Genomic DNA, 19970 nt, shown 5'->3' with positions numbered 1-19970 from the left:
GGGAGGGGTGTTGTGCTGGCTACGTAACCTCTCTCTTAAATCCCCGTGCATGCCTTGGAGTCGAGCGAGTCGATCGGGTCGCATTCTCCGTGTGCGCAAGCTTCGCCTGGGATCGCCGTCAGGGACCCTCGAACTCTGCCTGGAAGAGCCAAACTGGAATTTCATCCACCAGGGGAACACTTGCGAGATATTTTGAACACACGATGAGCCTGTACATTTAGCAAGGTGGTGAGTGTAAATTTTCTGATTTGGAGCATGATTTATTGTTTATTGTTTTGAGTTCAATCAAATGGCCAAAGGCACGAAAAAAACGTCCTAGATTTCTGAGGCTTGGCCCTAGTGCTCGAAAAGACGAGTAACCCTAGCCCTCGTTAGAGGGAGCTCATCCCATCACCACAAAATGGCGACGTAAGACCAGGAAAGTGAGGAAGACACTCAACCAAATCCGGATTTGGGGACACGAACTGGGAACAAATCGAGCCCAGGGTGAGTTGAAATTAACCTTTAGGCTTTCTTCTAGACACTCTAAGCCATTACAGGGGTCAGATACCCACCCAAGGTCTCGAAAATGGGACTCGAAAATAGCCTTATGTACGAAGGGATGGGGGTCCGCTCTCGCCGTTGTCGAGCTGCGGTGCAGGAAGGATCGGTCGATCGTCAAAACAAAATTTAAAGGGCCACCCACATCAGCGTCCAAGTGGATTCGAGTCTCAATTCAATGAAGGTCGGATCGGACAGTCCAGGATTGATGTCTTTGATTTCGTGGATGGTCGCAAAGCACTCATTTAACATATAGAGGACAAATTACACTGATCTGAAGGGATCCACCTGCCACTGAGTTTTCCGTAGAATGGGTTCATGTATTGTGCCCATTGGCTTGGTTAGGCCCCAATTAGTCTGTTCAAATGGATACGGAACAATTCTTAAGGCTTTGAACTGAATGGCCTGCGAGTTCACATCGCTTTATTTGAATGGCCCCCTCAACAGGAGGCGATAGCTCAAAGTGATACTTTTAAAGGCAGAGACGAAATTGACGCGCGAGTTGCGTCAGTTTTGACTTCGTGCGGTCGTTGCTCGTTCAGAAATTCGGAGGGACGGCCATTATTTTGACAAGGTATTCAACGAGTTGGATTTCATGAGGCCTAAATCAGCGTCGATGGGTGAGGGAGGAGATACATTTGGATGCACCTTTCACGGGAAAATCGAAAAAAACAAACATCCATTCACAATTCATACTGACCTTGAATACTTTTGACAACTAATTCGTTCTTTGACAATTTCACTTTCCATTAATTATTTGACAAAAACTGCGATTTTGTGATTTGCCAAAATCAAAAATCGATGCTAACCAGGGATGATCAACCCTTTCTGTTTGGCGAAGCTCGACCTATTTCGTGTATTGTGATATTGTTTTGAGAGTAAATTATGGTCAAATATCTAAAGTTAGGGTGGAGCCACTTTAGGATTTTTGGCTCTTGGTTTCGATTTTTTTCCATCAAGATCTGATCCTGCCTTGTACTATAAACCAGTAAGTACAATGACCTACTGACGCAACAATTGCCCGACCTTCAATTTTGAAATGGGAATGATTTTAGTCAGTATTGTTTGAGTGATTGGCCATGATGCTCTAATCAGCAGAATGGTGTCTCGCTTCAGCTCAAAGAAAGAGCTGGGCCAGATTAACTTGGTTTTTAAGGAAAAGTAAAAACGAACATTGTTTCTGCAGTAAATTTTGATTCTCCGAACCAATATGTCAACCCTCATTAAGCATTGCCAATACAAGCCAATCCCTCGAATTATCGTCATATTTCTCTGGATGGAATATCTGTTTTGATGAAAAGAATATCTGCTCTGATGTTGCGTTCTTGAATGATGGTAATTACTCAAGAAAAAAATGCTCGAGATAATCTTCAAAATAGTAAACCAAGTCAACATTTAAGTTTGCGAGCTGTCTAACAAGATTTCCCAAAGGGTAGAAAAGCAATCCGTCCTCGAGTGTTGTTTGATCAGCACTTCAAGGCAATCGATGTTCTCGAGTTTACTCAAGTCAACGAACATCGAATGAAAGATGCATAAAAATGTAAATGAACTTGGTTAGACAAGTGTGGCTCGATGCCATATTTGAATCGTCAAATCCATGAAGCCATTATATGCTTTTCAACAAAAGACGAAGATGAAACTCGGCAAGCAAAAACTAATGGGAAATCCTTTCTTCCTTAGAATTCTATATTTCTTAACTGTTTGGTATTGAAAATAGTCTCTATGAAATAATGTGAACAGTGACTTCCTCTCCTCTCTTTTATGGCTCGTGCTCCCTCATTGTTCAAGGTGCTGCCCTCTATACGCCAGCTGTTTCCAAGTCAGACTTGGACAAATTACTAAAAACAGTGCAACCACACGCTTGGTCTGAGCTGAAATTGACCTAAAACACAGTTTTTAACAAACATAGGATTCATTTTTAAATCTACAAAGCAAATGGCACAAGGTTACTCTTAATTATGTATTAGAAAGGTTGCGAAATGCTAAGATTGTCTTTTTCAACCCCTGCCGCCAAACAAGCTTTGATAGGTCAAATATCATATCAAATCCAAGCATAAAAAATGGAAGGAATTATTCATGCGAATCGCCTTTGGGATTACAGGATGGCCCATTTTAAATGTATTTTTTAGAAGTACTATAACTCATGAATTACTTCATGAAACAGTACCAAACTTGAGGCATATAGCACCATCAATGTCTAACATACCAACCAGATTTTTTCACACTTTTTGTGATAAATTTGATGATGATCTTGATTTGGAACAAGAACAGTCGGTGAACTCAATCTCCTCTGAGACATTGAACCATGCTTTCTCTATGGCAGTCACAAGGTCGTCCTGCTCTTCGTGGTTGTCATTTCCTGATCGTGGAGAGAAGGCTCTGGCAGAAAATTTGAAATTGGTTACAAGGAACTAAAATTTGAAATACCCAAGTGCGAATATCCCAAAGGTCAAAGGACATTTGAAATGGGCTACCCTCTATAATCTCTCGAAAGGTGAAAATTCAAGTTGAATCTAAAAATGGGATTTCCCTTTTTGTCTAGACTCTTTAGGCAGGATTTGGCAACACTGCAAATATTTTTCAAACGGAGAGAAAGTGTTCTTGTGAGCTAACTAATGCTTGGGCGAGTCCGGACTCGAGTCCGAGTGCAGTCGAGCTTTCTTACTCGATTTTGGAGAAATTGGCCGAACTCGAATCTTTTAGAGAGGACGCGAGTTTGGACTCGTCAAGAAAATTTATTCATTGTTTCCTAGAATTTCGCAAGACGAGTCGTTTTCCTAGACCTGACTGTAGTAGTAGACTCGAGTCCTCTAACTTGAGTCTTTTGCCGGACTCGGCGAGTCCTACAAAAAGTTTTAAGAAAATTGGAGAACTTGTACGTACGAGTTCGACTTTTGCCGGATTCGCCCCAGCACTAGAAGTGACGTAGAAAACAAGTAGCTAAATTGGTGTTATGAAGCAAAAGTGGAAACCTGCTCCATGCAGACATTTTTTTTTTTTAATAAATTTCAATTGGTCAGCTTGTTTTAGTGAGCAGTATCGTATTGAGCCAAAGTAGTTGTTGGCTGGGGCAAGGTCATTTTTTGAATTGTTGCTCCCCTAAAAACCTAAAATCAGTCCTACTTCATTTTGCACTTCTTTTTTTTCACTTTACAAGCCCTGTATTCATGGATGAAGAAAATCAAAGATAATCACGGAATTTGTTCGTCGGGTTGATGACGTTGTCCCCACTAGTGCTCTTCGTAGTCCTCACTTTTGTCGATTAGAACTTAGTATTCGAGTGCAGCGCCATCCAGTGGTCAAATTGAATAGTGATGCTTTTGTGTCTTCCTTGACTCGTGCAACTGTGGCCTCAATCGGTTTTGACGACCAATCGATAGCTCTGTGTGTCTGTAATTTATGGCCATTTTTCCACTTTTATTCAGAGACAGTTAGTCAGTCTTATATTTTTGGCCTTTTTTTCTACTTTTTATCTCTCGCTTGGGAAGTGATGAGACCAGTCACTATGTCTTCAAAGCGTTCATTAACTAAATGTTACGCGTGGACCTCGAAAGAAAAAAGTTAAAACCTAAAAAAAAAGAAACCTCGAGACAAACTCCCGACTTTTTTCTCTTCTTCTAGCCCTTTTTCCACTTTTTTTCACTATTTTTCACATGCTAGGACATTTTTAGCCCCATTTATTTTCATTTGCGTCCGTATCTGCTTCCTTCTTAACTTGCTGTTTCTTGTTTGGGACCTTTTCACTTACTTGTGTGGAGCTTGATCAGACGAACAATTAAATTCTCAGCCAGAACCTTTTAGCATTTTTCTCGTTTGGATTTTCATTGGCTCTACTAACAGCTGCAAAGAATCTAATCCCCAGTATAATTAAAATGAAAGATTGTGATTTGTATAGCTGTTGCCACTTAAACTTTGTACAATATTAGGTCCATCAGCGAATTGAATATATTAATTTCAACTCCCTTTTTTCAGTTTGGGAAAGTCTGCCCGCGGCACCAAAACAGTAGGCTTCAGAAGACTACCAATTGTTTGATTTTAGTAAAATATACAAAAATATTACGCGAGGCATGGAACAGGTTTTGGGCAATCTTTTGTTGCCCGTTGCCTGCCTTCTGTTTCTATATATATTGACCCAAAGCTTCAGCAAACCCACTTGTCAACAAAGGTGATATGCTTTGGCGAACGTCAAAAATGATATTGAGTTGCAGTCACATTTGCTAACTATCAGCATTTCATAACAATACGAGCCAACATCTTTTGATTCTTCTTCTATAATGTATACTAGAGGGCTCTGGAGATTAGACTCGTCATTACTAGTGAATTTGTATTTTTTTTAGCTTGAACAGCCGCCATGGCGCAAACCGTTGGAGATACGGAGGATTGCAATTGGTCTTACCCTGGGTCAAACAAGAATGTGCCCTCCATCCGAGTGTTTCGTCCCACTTGGGACGAATTCAAGGACTTTAATAAGTACCTCAAGTACATTGAAGATCAAGGGGCTCACCACGCCGGCTTAGCAAAGGTAAGGCCAAACGGCGTTTTGTGACTCCATCGGGTGTTTTTTTTTTGTTTTTTTTTGCACTTGGCGCTTATTATGTCGACTGCAGATACTTGTGCAGATACTTGTGTATTTGACTCACGAGTGTTTCGTTCTGAGGGTTGAGTCCCGGAAATCAGTCCTCCTATCCATGAATCAGTGGAACAAGGATGGGGATGCTAAGCTTCAGAATTAACATTTTGGAAGTGTGTCAATGCATTGCAGTTTTCTCTAAAGTGAAACTGGCCCCAGATCATTGCAATTACTCACTTCAAATTTCAGCTCAATCGAACGATTGGGTCAACAGTTATGCCCTCTCAAGGTATAGTACACAAAAGAGTACAGAATGAATGATTCTGGTAATTAAGTACCGTTAGAGGGCTAGCGCATTCATTCTGTGAAGAGTTATGTAGTGAGCTTTTAAAGGGAAAAACTTTTTTTTCCACTCATTTGATTGAGCGGAAAATGAAAAAAGGTAGTTTTAGTGACCTGGGGTTAGTCACATTTGAAGCAGAACGCAATGCATTCACAGATCGTTGATGTTTGATTTGACGGATTGATGAAGTAGCGATCTAGGAAAGTGCAACGATGGAAAACAAACACGGGTCAAGTTTCTCGATGCTCGCGAAAACAGCGTTTTGGTTCAATTGAATGGTGTTATTGAATATCCTCTTCCACTTTAGATCATTCCACCCAAAGAATGGGTTCCCAGGAAGAACGGTCCGAATTTTGACGAGCTCAATATCAAGATTCCGGATCCAATTTGCCAAGTGGTGAATGGCAATCGGGGCATCTTTCAGTCCATCAACGTCAGGAAGAAGGCCATGACGTCCAAGGAGTTTCACAAACTGGCCATCAGTGATCGATATCGAACACCCTCGTTTCAAGACTACGAAGATCTCGAACGCAAATATTGGAAAAATGTCACGTTCGTGTCTCCGATTTATGGAGCGGATGTGGCTGGATCCGTCACCGACGACGATTGCAACGTACGAGAACGTAGCTTTTTTTTTTGTTTTTATTTTTATTTATTTTTTTGTTTTTGTTTATTTGGCAATCAATGGCAATCAAAAGAATCTGACATCGATGGGAACAATCTATTTTTAGGAGTGGAACATCCAACGCCTCGGGTCCATCTTGGATTGGATCAACGAGGACTACAACGTGCAAATTGCCGGCGTGAACACGGCCTATCTGTATTTCGGGATGTGGAAAACTACCTTCGCGTGGCACACGGAAGACATGGATCTACATTCCATCAACTATCTTCATCACGGAGAGGCCAAGTTCTGGTACTCGATCCCGCCCAGTTATGCCCGGAGATTCGAGCGAATGGCCAGAGGTCTGTTCCCGAATCTCGAGAAGGATTGTCCGGCATATCTGAGACACAAGATGTGTCTGATCTCGCCCAACATCCTCCGCCAAAACTCGATCCCATACAACAAGGCAAGGCCCACCACCATCAATTTGTTCAGTCAAACACCGATCGATAGCTCAACGGACTCTTGACCCTTTCTTGTTCCAGATTGTCCAAAAGGAGGGGGAAATCATGATCACTTTCCCCATGGGATATCACAGTGGGTTCAATACCGGCTACAATATTGCCGAGTCCACGAACTTCGCCACGGAACGGTGGGTGGAGTACGGAAAGCGGTGCACTCGATGCTACTGCAAACCCGACACGGTACAAATCTCCATGGAGACGTTTGTGAAGCGCTTGCAACCCGAAAGATATGACAATTGGTTGGCGGGACAGGATTATTCGCGACATCCGGAAGAGCCCGACGCCAGACTCACCGTAGCCCCTCCACCGTCGATTGAAGAGTTTCTCCAGAACAAGTCCAATCACGATAAACTGATCCCGCAGTGCATGTTGGAGCCCGGCCATGGTAAGAAACGCAGACATCCAATCCACACGAAGAAGAACAACAATCAGGAGGAGGGCGAGGAGGAGGGCGAACCCATGGCCACGAGGGCGGAACGGGATCACTTGGAAGACATCTGGGTGAAAGCGGGAGAGATGGACCCCGAGGAAATCAGTTTGGGTGACGAGTCCAATGGGAAAAAGAAGAAGAGGAAGCTGAAGGTATTGCTCACCGATGTCATGGAGGGCATGAAAGAGGCATCCAAGAAGAAGAAGAGGACGAAGAAGAAGGTCCGCGAGTCTCCCTGGGAAATCACGCCGTCGAAAGTGATTTCCGATCCTGCTGAGATCATCCCGTCGCCACTGATCAAGAGCGACGAGAATGACGAAAAACCTAGTATTATTACCTCAAGTTTCAACCACACCTTCTTCAATTTGATGCAGAACAAACACCTCATGCTGCCGAGCAAACCGTTGCCTCAAAGTGATCTCAAAGAGGAGACGGTGGAAAATGCGCTGAAAACCGAGCCTGACGTTCTCCAAGGGGCGCTGAAGGCCTCGTTTAGCCCTGAAATGGGGTCGGGCGACTCCACCAGCAAGTGGATGACATCGCTCAACGGAGTGCCCAATCCCAAGTCAAAGAAGAATAAAACGCAGAGCCGGAAGAATGGGGGGGAGTCCAAGGTGCCCAGTTTGAGCCTCGCCGAGACGATTCTCAAGCTGCAAAGTCAGTTGATCTCAAAGAAAGCCCCGCCTGAGCCCTACCCACCCATGGCCAGTAGTGTGGCCGTCGTTCACAACAATAAGGAACCCATTCCGAGGAATGGCCTTCCTCCCGTCGTCACGGCTCAAAGGCCGCCCTCTGAGGTGCCCCGACCCACCATGAATCACATCCAAGTGACTGCCCAAAACCAAAAGTCCTTGCTGAAACCAAAGAGCGCTCTCATCCGGCCCAGCCCATTGAGCCATTCGACGAAACTAAAAAAGCCAACCCGCCTTTCGCGTCCAAGTCCAAACAGTATGGACCTCTTGAACAGCTTGCTACTCTCCCAACAACCGGTTGCTCCATCTCAGAACAGGGTGACTCAAGTCCAGATCTCTGAGAATGGCGAGCCTCCGACCATTTCGATACCTGACCTGCCCTCGACGGACAACCACCACGCCTCTTTTGACCCGCCCCCAATGGCGCCGTCGTCCGAGCTGGATCGAGTCCTAGCCTTGCATGGTATCCGCAAAGGCCTCGAGTCGCAGCCCTCACTTGGCCCGCCCGCATTCACCAATCCCCCTCTACCCTTCTCCCTTTCGCAACCCTGGCAACAGCCTTTACCCCGGGAGTCTCTACCCATGCAGTCCTACACAGCTCCCCTGGCCAATAATGGCTTTGGTGGTCACGAGACAGCCATGGCCCCAGTGCAATACCCGCAGCCTCCCCTAACCTATGCATCCCCCATGAGTAATGGCCATTCCCCACACCCACCCACAACGTTGGGCAGCCTTTCCCTGCAGGTCAATTCCGCTTCCCTCTCGTATCCTGACCCGAGGATGCAACCCATGCAATCGCCACCCCTTCAAGCTTTCACTACCACTTTAGAAGAGAACCCTCTGATCAAGCCAAGCTCGCCCAGGTCCACGCAGGTCATTCAAACCTCAATCCAAGTAGTCTATTCCCGCCAAGGCGAATGGTTTCCGCCTTGGCGATCCGAGCTCTGGATGACGGAGGACCCGCATTGGTCGTCGCAGGCGAGTGTGGATTTATCCGAGGGTTCTATGTTCATTCGAGTGGAAGGTCCCACGGGCATCAAGAAGTCGTTCAAGCTACCTTTTTCCAACATTTTCGCGTCCAAGAGCGGCGAAGTGGATTGGCCTCCGAGCATCGAGAAAATGGCAGATTGCTCGGATCTGGCCGACTGGGTGCTCGACATCTGCGTGAACCCGTGGGCGCATATCAAGGCTACGATCCGGGATCCGTGGCACAAGTCTTATTTGATGACCATTCCTGTGAAGTTGGCCGAATTATCCTGACCCCGGAGCAAAGCAGGCAGTCTGCGGGTCAAGAAACGGAAAGTGGGCAGGAAGAAGAAGAAGAAGGTGGTGGTAATGCGGGATGCCCTGTAAGTCTCAGTCTCTCTTGTTTTCTGCTGGATGCCTCAGGTGGTTTGAAAGGTGGCCTACCTTATGCCCTCTTTTCGGAGGCCCTCTCGAGTACAAAAATCAGTTGTCCCTTTAGGGAATGTCACGCCAGTGTCACAGGGCATTATTATAATCCAACGATACGATCTATTCTAGATGTGTTATTTCAAGGTCTGCGCTCAGCCTTGAGCCATTAATTATACACACATAATGTGAATTAAAAATCCAAGTATATTTGGACAAATAAAATCAAAATGGAAGGCAATTTTATCAGTCTTGTGCCTTGTTATTAATTCTGTGATTGTTTTAGAGACCTGGATAAAAAAGAGGGTTGTAGATTTTGCTGACTATCAGTTCCAAGAGCTCTTATGCTTTTTTTTGTTATTGTATGGTCAATCTTTAAATCTTGACAATACTTTCGTGTTTTTTTTTCTATTAGCATTGGCCGAATAAACATAGGCAAGCTTGAAATGTTTTATTAGGAACAATTTAACTTTTTTTAAATTTCAGTGCGTTTTTACAAAATGAAATCGTCTGAATCAACATTCTGAGTAGTCTGCCGTATTGGCGAAATATGCCCTCTTTTTGTTTTCCAACTCAATGTGCGCTTGTGTTGTCAGTTGATGAAGGTGCATTCAAGTATACCGTGAGATTAGTTCGAACATTCTGGTGAGTCGTGGGACAATGTTTCGCCAAAGCAGTACCATTAAAAAGTTTGTTGTGTTTTACTTTTATTTTTTGTTTGGTCCAGGTCATAACATTTTTATAAGAATTATTATTCCACTTGGTATACATTTCTCTGACACATGGGATTCAGCCGGGGTAGTCCTAAATGCTCATTATAGGTGCATCAGTCCCAGTCCTTATATTTTATTTAGTGGTTACGATCTTAATCAGCGTTTTTGAGGGACACTCCAAGGGCAGCTAGTTGTTCCACCCCCGAATCCAATGCCTGGCAGTTAGGGGAAGGAAGAGCTGAAAAATAAGGTAATAGTACTGAAGTGAAAAATAAAAGAAAAAAACATCAAAGTTCAAAGGAAAAATTGGCAGTATGAGTGGAGGGCTAGGACGAAGAGGGGTGCGGTGGGTGCCAGATCAGTTATTTTTGTAATCTTTTGCAGATGTAGCTACCAATTTTGTTGCACTCAGCCCCCGATGCAGTCATGTATTCTTCCTTACATGTTGATCTAAACATTTCGTTAGTACAGTGAAGTCCAGCTCTCGTTTTTCTCAGGCTCCTTCATTGTGCAGTTTGCCTCCGGGATTCCCTCAAATATTCGCAGGGCGTTTGTAGGTGTTGATCCACAAGCATACTTTGAGTAAGACTTGGACAATTTTAAGATCAAAATACCTGATCAATCCTTTATTCAAGGGCCATCCATATCTGCCAACTGTAATTCGTTGGTGGATCAAAAATTAAAAGAATTATTGGATGCGACATATTATCATCTATATATTCATTTCAATGGACTTAATGAAGCAAAACTCATTTATAATGAGTCGGAGACAGAGCTGTGCATCGGATCCGATAGGGTCGCCGAATCCGATCCAAAGTGATTCTTTGTAATCCGAATCCGAATCCGAAATTTTCTGCTCAATCCGAATCCAAATCCGAAAGCTTTGCCCAATCCGAACGAATTCGAATTCGATTTTTATTCCCTTATCCGAATCAGAACACGAATCCGAGATATATATAATTGACTTAAAGATAAAAGTCAAATATCGTTCTACCCCATAGACGTTATTCAATAATGCCAAAATTGCGTAGTAATCAAATAATGTCAAGAGTTTTGCAACAAAATGCATTTTTTCAGCAATGGGATGAAAAGTGTCCCTAGAAGGTTGAATGCTTTTTGTTGCAATCTGTTTTATAATTTCAAGAGGTCCCCCTCGGTACTTTCATTTTCTTCTTACCTTATAGCTGGAGTATGAACATTATTTCCTGGAGTTCTTCCTCAACTTGATCCATTCAATGATCTTCTTTCCTACATTGTTCTGGGTTTTTCTTTCCTGTGTCATTTATTTTAAAACATCTATAGAAAAGTGACCATTGGACTCGCACAAATCTAGCATACTTTCAGTTAATCCTGAAATTAATTGGATCCGAACCCAATCCAACCTTTCTATTTCTCCATTCAAATACGAATGCGAACAAAAAGCTCAATCCGACCGAATCCAAAACCAAATCCAAATCTGAAATCGAAAATTGTTGGTTAATCCAATCAAAATCCGAAAAGTCGATTCTGATACTATTCAGAGATATAATTAAAATTGGGATATAAAATTATATTTCACAAATGCACTGCCTTTGCCTTTGACAGGGCTTGAGTATGGGGACAAAGTTGGTGAAAATCTTCCTTAAGTATCCACTGTCCATGGCGGCCCAGGCTTCAACACCTGAAGCCTCCAGCTTGACCGCATTGGGGTGGATGGTGACACAAGCCTTGGTCTCCACACACCCTCAGCTGTTGTAATCCAAGAAATTCAGGTTGGGACTGTATGAAGGCCAAACTTATTTTGACCAGAATCCTCTGGGTCCCAACCTTTGTTCAACGTAGGTTTGCACGTGTAAAGTACCGTGGTTGAGATATGAAACTTATCAATATCATAACCAAAGCTGCGGTAGATATTAAAACTATTGGCAATTTTGATGGCGGTATCACCCTTATCAAGTTTGGGCACAACCCTCTTTCGCAATTCTTGCATGTTTAAGAGGCTATGTTGCCTATCTTTAAATTTAGACCGGCAATGTGCTAGAAAATGGTTGGTGATGGTCACATGCAAGGTATATCAAAAAAGGGAACTTTAGCCAGGCCTCCCATTGACGCATTTATTGGGCCAAAAACAAGAATGGACGATAATAGGGCACACCCGGTGTAAAATCAAGTAAAATGAAAATGATTTTTTTCTTGAACTGCTGGGATCCCGTTCCCAGTGGCGGCAAGGAAGTCCGCAACAAATACTTGAGGTGAATTGAGGTAAACCCAAAGAACCGGTTGATGAATGTATTGGCTATTATAAGCAAATCAATCCAGAAGTATTACACTCCCTGAAAACAGGAATTGTGAGTTGTGTACGTTCATGTGCCAAAAACAGAGATCTAAATCAGTGCTGCGATATCCATTGACATCAAACATACAAGAATAGCTCTTAAAACATGTCAAAACATGCCAGATAAAAATCGGAATATGCCAGAAATCATGCCGGAAAGAAAAAAATGTGCCATATTTGCAACTTTCTGCAACATGTGGAAGTCGTCATTATAATTCTGCTTGAATAACAATAATTGTTGACCTTCTGAAGCAAGATTTTAATGCTTTAGAGAATTTGAGTGTTTATGGGCTTCAGGGGAGCGGTAAAAGGTATCGATCCAAGCCTCAAGCAGAATAGTAATGCAAAGCTACCAGTTAGGAACCGAAAAAAAATCAAAGAAAAAAAATGGTTTACTGGCCTGGATTCTTACAAGATTGTTGATCAATTAGGCCGTTCGAAATTATAACTTCCTGAGCTTAAATTGAACTGCAGTAATACCTTGACCTACAAACTGACATTTATACAGTATAACCTAAATATTAAGAATTTTTTGCCTTTTACAATAGATTTCCCAAAATTTGTGAAATCAAATCAGCAAATGTGAACTCCAAATTCACCCTTTGAAATCCAATCGTTACGTCTCCCCCTTTCTGTTTGACCAAATTTGTGATGAAATGTAACAATTAATTGCAGCATAGCCATAAAATGTCCAAAATCATGCCAAAATTGAATTCTCCATGGTAGAGGGGGCTAGTCATCCCCTATACCCCATCCAACAATTTCATCAGAAACTCAATTTACCAGCAATAAAAAATACCAACAGCAGAGGATTTAGTCAAGACCTAGTCAGAATCAAATCATCTTTAGTTACAATATCCTTGGTGCAGTTGGAGAGCAACATAGACTGAGGATTTAGTAGAGATTAGAGACTGCTGGTTATAATTACAATAAAGAGGCAGTTGGCAATAATAGGCATCAAAGGGAAATAGGCAAGCCAGCAAGATGGGAATGTCTAATTGTCCATTTTGCAATGTATTTGTCAAGTTTGAAAACCTTGCCAATAAACTCCCAGAATATACCAAAAAATGCCAGATCCGAAAAACATGCGATATTCAATTATCCCATGCCAGAGGAGTTCTAAATATGCCAAATGTACACTTTTTTTTTCTTCGTACACTTTTGTCCACCTCTCGAAAAGTGTCCTAAAATAAGGGTGTCCAAAAGTGGACAAAAGTGTCCAAAGGTGTCCAAAAGGGGACAAAAGTGTCCAAAGGTGTCCAAAGGTGTCCAAAGGTGTCCAAAAGGGGACAAAAGTGTCCAAAGGTGTCCAAAGGTGTCCAAAAGGGGGCAAAAGTGTCCAAAGGTGTCCAAAAGGGGACAAAAGTGTCCAAAGGTGTCCAAAAGGGGACAAAAGTGTCCAAAGGTGTCCAAAAGTGTATCCACAAGATCAATTTCACCCAATTCAACTCTTTTTTTCTGTTAGAGAAAGTCGGCAAAAAAAGAGAACTGCTGTGGAGCTAGCCATCATTGTCACCATGGCTTTGATCCAAACACAAACCAAAATTATTCTGGGAACACAAGCGCCCTGCTCAATAGGCTGCATCTAACAGAATCAATCAATTGTCAACCAGAACATCTGAATGAGCTGAAAAGACGTTCTCATATCAAAAGTTGCAAATGTACACACTTTTTGACGAAATCACAGCACACTGATTTGTTGACATGTAAAAACGTCGCACAACAAGTTTTAGGTGCCTGAGCCATCAATGGCCTATTCTAGGGCCTTGTCCCTTTTTGGCCAAACCGTTTTACCATCGGTGTTTGAACAGCCATATAACTCCGTTTGCAGTTGTCCAATTGAGATTAATCTTGAATCAAAACGCTCCTGAGACAATAGTCTTTTGTTTGAATTACAATAAACCAGTATCCAATTTGAAATTTGACGAGCAATGTTTTTGCTTAACCTTTGACCAACCCTAAACCGACTTTTCTCAATTTTTTGCCATTCAAGGTATGTATTCAACCTTTGAATGACATTTTTATTCCATGGCTGGAATAGTTTGGCATTTCATGACGTTTACAGGGCGGAAAGATATTTTACTCTTGTCCTCAAGTCAATTGGGTGTGGAAAATTGGAATATTCCATTTTGCGGACTTACTCCTCGGCTTCTTTTATCCAAGTTACCACGCTCTCAACTAAAACCTGCGGTGGAGTCGCTTATAATGTCTAAAGTGCGTTACTGTCTTCCTTGTTTTAAATAAGGACTAAGGTCGACCAAGAGCAATCGCAGATCCAAAGAGACCTCCAGGTCGTACTGAACAACGTGCTCAGAGAACTGCTTGGAGTGAAACTCAAGGATCAAGTGAGCATCAAGGACCTTCATGAGTCCCTGGGACAAAAGTCTGTTAACCAGAGGGCGGCTGAGTCCGCCCTAATAGAGACTTGGAAGATCATGAACACTTGTTAGCATCCAGATCACATCCTACTGCAACCAACCAAACCAATCGACCAACAACGAACAACAAGAAGCCAGGCCAAAGGGGATGTGAACCTCGCGGTGCCGGAGGATGCCACCTTCTATGTACAGGGAAGGCTCCTCTGGAACCTGATCAGTCCACTTACCCGAAATGCCACCACATTAACACAGTTCAAAACTGGCATAGCAAAATTCATCAACTCTTGTCCTTCATAACCTTTCAATCCGTCACACCTGTCATTTACCCTCAGCTCACCCTTCGATTCCACAATATGCCCACCATTTTTTACACCTCTAAAAAAGCCACACGGCTTAAATATTTTTAAATACAAATACAAATACTTACCGCTCCTGGGAATGAAATTCCCAACAGTTCAATACCATAGACTTATTTCACTTAACTTTTATTTTCATGTATTATTTAGTCTACCAACGGATTTGACTTGGCAGACCAAGCTAGTTCTTAAATGTCGAGCTGATCTGGAATGCTACGTATTCCCTAAGAATATTAGAGGGAAGCAAATTAATACTAACTCTGTACAAGTCGATTGTTCGGCCACATCTTGAATATGTTTCACCCCTTTGGGCTCCAATGAGTTAAGCAGGTTTGCCAAAGCTCGAGCAGGTCCAAAGATGTTTCACTAGGAACATCATAGGAATAAGAGAACTATGATATTGAGAGACTAAAAAAGCTGGGACTGTACAATGTTCAGAGAAGGTACGAAAGGTATCTGATACTGTACGTCTTCAAAAGCATCCATGAGCTTTGTCCCAAACCAGGATTTAGGGTCAAACATAGTGACCGCAGAGGCTTTATGCGCGTTTGTGCATTTTGAGAGCACCTTCAAGTCCTCGAGAATCAAGGCTACTTCGAACAATGAGGTCCACCTCTCTTCTTTCTCGGGCTCCTTCATTCTTTAATTTGCTTCCCTCTAATATTCGTAGGGAATACGTAGGCCTTGTTGATCCGGTAGCATCTTTCAAGTCAGGCTTGGAGCAATTTTTAGATAGCATTCCTGATCAACCATATATTCAAGGACAAATTCTTTGGTAGACCAAATATCATATAAAGATTGAAAGGTAATAAATAGACAAATTATAACCTTTCATTTTAATAGTACTGGGGATTACATTCCCTGTAGCAGTAAGAAAAGCCCGTGAAAAACCAAACCAAACCAAAAAAAAAATGAAGGAGCCAGAGAAAGAAGAGAGCTGGACTTCATTGTTTTAACTAGCCTGTATTCTTGAGGACTTGAAGGTGCTCTCAAAACACACATTAAGCTTCTAAGGTCACTAGCATTGACCCTAAATCCTGGGTTGGGACAAAGCTCATGGATACTTTTGAAGACATACAGTATCAGATACCTTTCTCTGAACACTGTACAGTCCCAGCTTTTTTAGCCTCTCCCAATACGAGAGCTCTCTCATTCCTGTGATGTTCCTATTGAAACATCTTTGGAATTGTTCGACCTTATGCAAACCTGCTGAATTGTGGATCGGATAAAGCAAGAATTTCGGATGATGATTGTAGTAAGCAAATGTATCTGGGATTCGGATCCGTTCGAATTGGGCAAAGCTCTCGGATTCGGGTTCGGATTGACCAGATCATTTGCAGAATTTTACTTTACTTTATAAAATATTTACTTTACTTTACTTATTTACTTTAAAAAGTATTATTTCGGCCAAAAAGGCAACTTCTGTTTTGTTTGAGGTCAATTCATCAATTTTGATACATTGAAGGGTTAAGATTGCCTTTTGGCTTAATCTTCCTTATTTCTTCACAAATCTTAATACATTTATTAGATGTTAGGGAGATCAATAGATCGAACCAGAATCATGCGAGATTGCTTAATGGAAGCTAGACAGTTTATAAGCACCCTACATTCAAAATTGGTGGTGGCATGTCAAATAGCAAAAAAAACCAATGGATTGATTGGAATACATCTGTTTTCATACCTTCATCTCCGAGGTCATTAAGAATTTTAAAACAAATTGGAACTGACGGCACTTTTTACTTTTTTTGAGAGGGCCAGAGCTCCCCAGCTATAAAATGGTTAGAGGGAAAAAAGCCAAATTTAGCATCCAACCTCTTGATGAAATTAAAACTGGAGCACTGACACCTGGGGCCTTTTGCCAATTAGCCAAATTGAATATCTTTTTCAATGCATTGAAATACTTTGCTCAATTTATCACTAAACCACCAACAAGGGATTTGCCTCCTTTCCCATCTAATCATTCCCAAACTGTTATTTTCTATAAAACATAGCATGCTTTGCCTTCTATCTACCGATTTTGAGATGCTTCAGAATAAGTGAAAAATCACATTTGGAGTGAAGATGTGAAAACAAACTACACATTAAACATTGACAGGGTTGATGGGGCCTTCGAAGCTTTGGTTCGTTCGTTCCGCGATCCATCCAGACACTATGTCCCCTCTGGAACGCTGTCCTGGAGAACTTGACCCTGACTTATCCAATGCAAGACCATCGGATTTGGGAAAAATCTATGAATGAGCATTCGACCCCAAGGACAGATAACTGAGCCCAAGAAAAGAAAATACATTCCAATCAGCAGCCTTTAAGACAAGGTCTCATTTGGAACGTGGGATCTTGGGGGTCAGGCTGTCAGGATTCGAGCTTGAGTTTTGGTCGGGTTGTAACCATGCGTATATTATTCATACAAAGTCTCACAAAAGGGCTTTTAATATATCTTCTAGGGGCCAAAAAGGTCATCTGTCATTGTTCTTTTGGTGAAATGGAAGCTTGATATGAAATAAGGCTCTTTTGTCGTGTTCGCACTTTTCCAGCAGCATTTTCGATTCGCATTTTCTCAAAACATGCGTAAGCGCATCATACGAGCATCTCCCTGTGATTGTCCATTTTCGTTTTCATACAGCTTTTTCTTTCATAAATCATTGATTCAAGCTATTTTTCTACACTAAAAACTATTCTGTTTTTTTGGGCATTTTTATACGGTTAAATAATTCATAGGTCGGCAAATTATGAATCAAGGAGTTCCAAGGAACAATGGTTTCATGTCCCTAATTTTAAAATGGACCATTTGCTTCACTATCACGCATTATTATAAGATCTTTGTTGGAAATATTGTCGGACCCAATTTCATCCTTTAGTTGAAGCTAACTTAAGGCCCTTTTTTGTTGTTTCATTGTGATTTTGCATTGATTGAAAATTTGACGCCTTCCAAGCTCATGGAAAACTTTTACGACCATAATTGAAAATGTCAACGTATCTCAACTTAACATGGATTGCGTTATTGTACTGTAAATGATAATCCTCTCTTTGAACAACCTCAGTTTACAACTTTTCTAGAAAAATTATCTCCTTTTGTATTGATGCTGTACACCTGATTTCAATATCTCGCGCTTAGGCTTAATAAGCCAATACGTACCCAAAAATTGAAACCTTTATATATTTATTTAGAATCCAGGACGAAAAGGCAAAACTACTAAAAGAGTAATGAGCATTGTGCCACTAACTTAAGAACTGTTTTCCATCGTTGCCATGTGCAACGACCTTTTAATCACAAACCAAGATTTCTTTCAGAACAACGCACAACTCAATGAGATTACTTTTTCACGGAACACTTTATTTACATGATCAAGTCTCTGACAAATTGACACCAGCTCCTTCTCACAATGGAGAGTTTCTTTCGATCCAATCGCATTTCACTTTTAAGTCAAGATTCAATCCCCATTTTCACGGCGTTGCAAAAGGATGGATGTTAGTTCATTGTATGTACAATAATATCATTCACGTTTGCAGACAGGCCTTCTTGAGCTCCATTGGTTCAAACATGGCGAAACATAGGCTTTGCTTCAGCGGGCCCAATTACACTTCGGCAAGTCGACAGCTGAAAAGGCCGCTCATGACCGCCAAATCAATCTTTGGCAATGTCGATCCTCTTTTTCTTCTTTCAAGGTATGAATTGAAGCTTCACTTATTTGTTCATGTCCATATGTACAGTCGAATTCAAGTCCACGATGACACGTCATGTTCCCCCAAGTCCAAGTCATGATCTCTTGGGCATGAGCAGCAGATTTGGATCCACCACTTCTAAGAGGTGGTTAAAGTTGGCAATCATGGAGTCGATGCAGTGATCTTCCCAGTCCAACTGACCCATCACTGCATTTCGAGCTGCAACTAATGCAAGTGGATGCCTCAAATGCAAGTCCACGTCAATTTCCATGCTGGTGATCTGCTAGCCTTGGTGTTCGGATTGCAACTGAACTTCTTGTGGGAGGACGGGGGGGAGGGGGGGGAAGCCGATTGCAGGAGGTGCAAGCTCCCCGGATTCAAGAATGGAATCGTCCACCGATCCATCCGTCCATCCATCCATCCATCCATCCATCCCACGGCATCCGAGCTCTGTCTTGTCACATTGCAGCTCTTTCGAATCACTTGGGTGCATGCATGTTCTGGAGAGATGCAATTTCACATTGAGCCTTCTTGGATGGCGCGAAACAACGGGTGAGGCGGGCAGGCCTTTGGCTCCTGCAAGTGCAACTGCAAGCCGGATGCAAGTGAAACTGCAGTTTTCTGCACCTGACTGCAGTTTTCATGCAATTTCTTGCACTTGAGATGCACCTCCATGCAAGTCGGATGGACTTCTGGGAGGTTCAATCTCGACTAACTCCTCCCGATGGTGGGACCCAGAGTCGAAGCATTCTCGAGGGCGGAGCTTATTATCTACGTAGACTTGCCAGCTGTTGGTGGAGGCGCCTCGCTGGCACACACAGAGCACATAAAAATTCGCAATTCGCACAATTGCCGGCCAAGAGATCCTGGAGACCTTCGCCGAGTTTCGAGATCCCACAATCGAGCGCTGACTCCGAAAGCGCTCTGACACTCCCGGTCACGGCGTTGGTGAGAAGGTACCTTTGTACGTAGTGTGCAGCACTAGGGTTGTCGGGAATATGCATGTTCGGATGTGCAACTATCAGAGTTCTGGTTAGATCACTTTGAGAAAGCATTTGTTGTCATATGTAGATATGAACGTTTTTCAAAGCCTATGGTTGACACTAAAGTCTTCCTGCCGATTCGTTCAGTTTAAATTCTGTCAACTTGGAATTGAACATTATATATTTTTGCGCAAAAAGTGATATATTTTTTGAGTTGTTTACCTTTAAAGATGGATTGTCGTTTTCGGCCCACTATTTCGTAAAGTTACAACAATTAGAGATCAATTTCTTTAATCAAGTCCAAAGATTTATCATCAACATTCAAAAGCGTCTCAATCATCGTTTTCCTTTTTAACAGAGCATAAGGAATTTATGCTCAAGAATGTACATATATAAGGATATAAACTATATGCTGTTGTTGATTTTTGAACAAATCATCCCTGAAGTAAAATCTTTCAATACAAATTGCCA

The 19970-nt window shown here is 42.2% G+C and overlaps 1 protein-coding gene across 1 annotated transcript; it reads left to right on the top strand.

Moving 5' to 3' along the window:
- Window positions 1-319: 319 nt before the first annotated feature.
- LOC131877070 (lysine-specific demethylase 4B-like) lies at window positions 320-9349 on the top strand (the record flags this gene model as incomplete). Its single annotated transcript, XM_059222628.1, is given in 5 exon segments — window positions 320-486; window positions 4878-5062; window positions 5761-6066; window positions 6185-6523; window positions 6603-9349. Coding segments are annotated over 4 exon segments (3177 nt in total). The 3' UTR covers window positions 8964-9349.
- Between the last annotated feature and the right edge of the window lie 10621 nt (window positions 9350-19970).

Source organism: Tigriopus californicus, chromosome 2, assembly GCF_007210705.1.
Source record: "Tigriopus californicus strain San Diego chromosome 2, Tcal_SD_v2.1, whole genome shotgun sequence".
NCBI lineage: Eukaryota > Metazoa > Arthropoda > Copepoda > Harpacticoida > Harpacticidae > Tigriopus > Tigriopus californicus.
The sequence above is the reverse complement of the archived record's forward strand: the minus strand, read 5'-3'. Positions and strand labels throughout refer to the sequence as shown.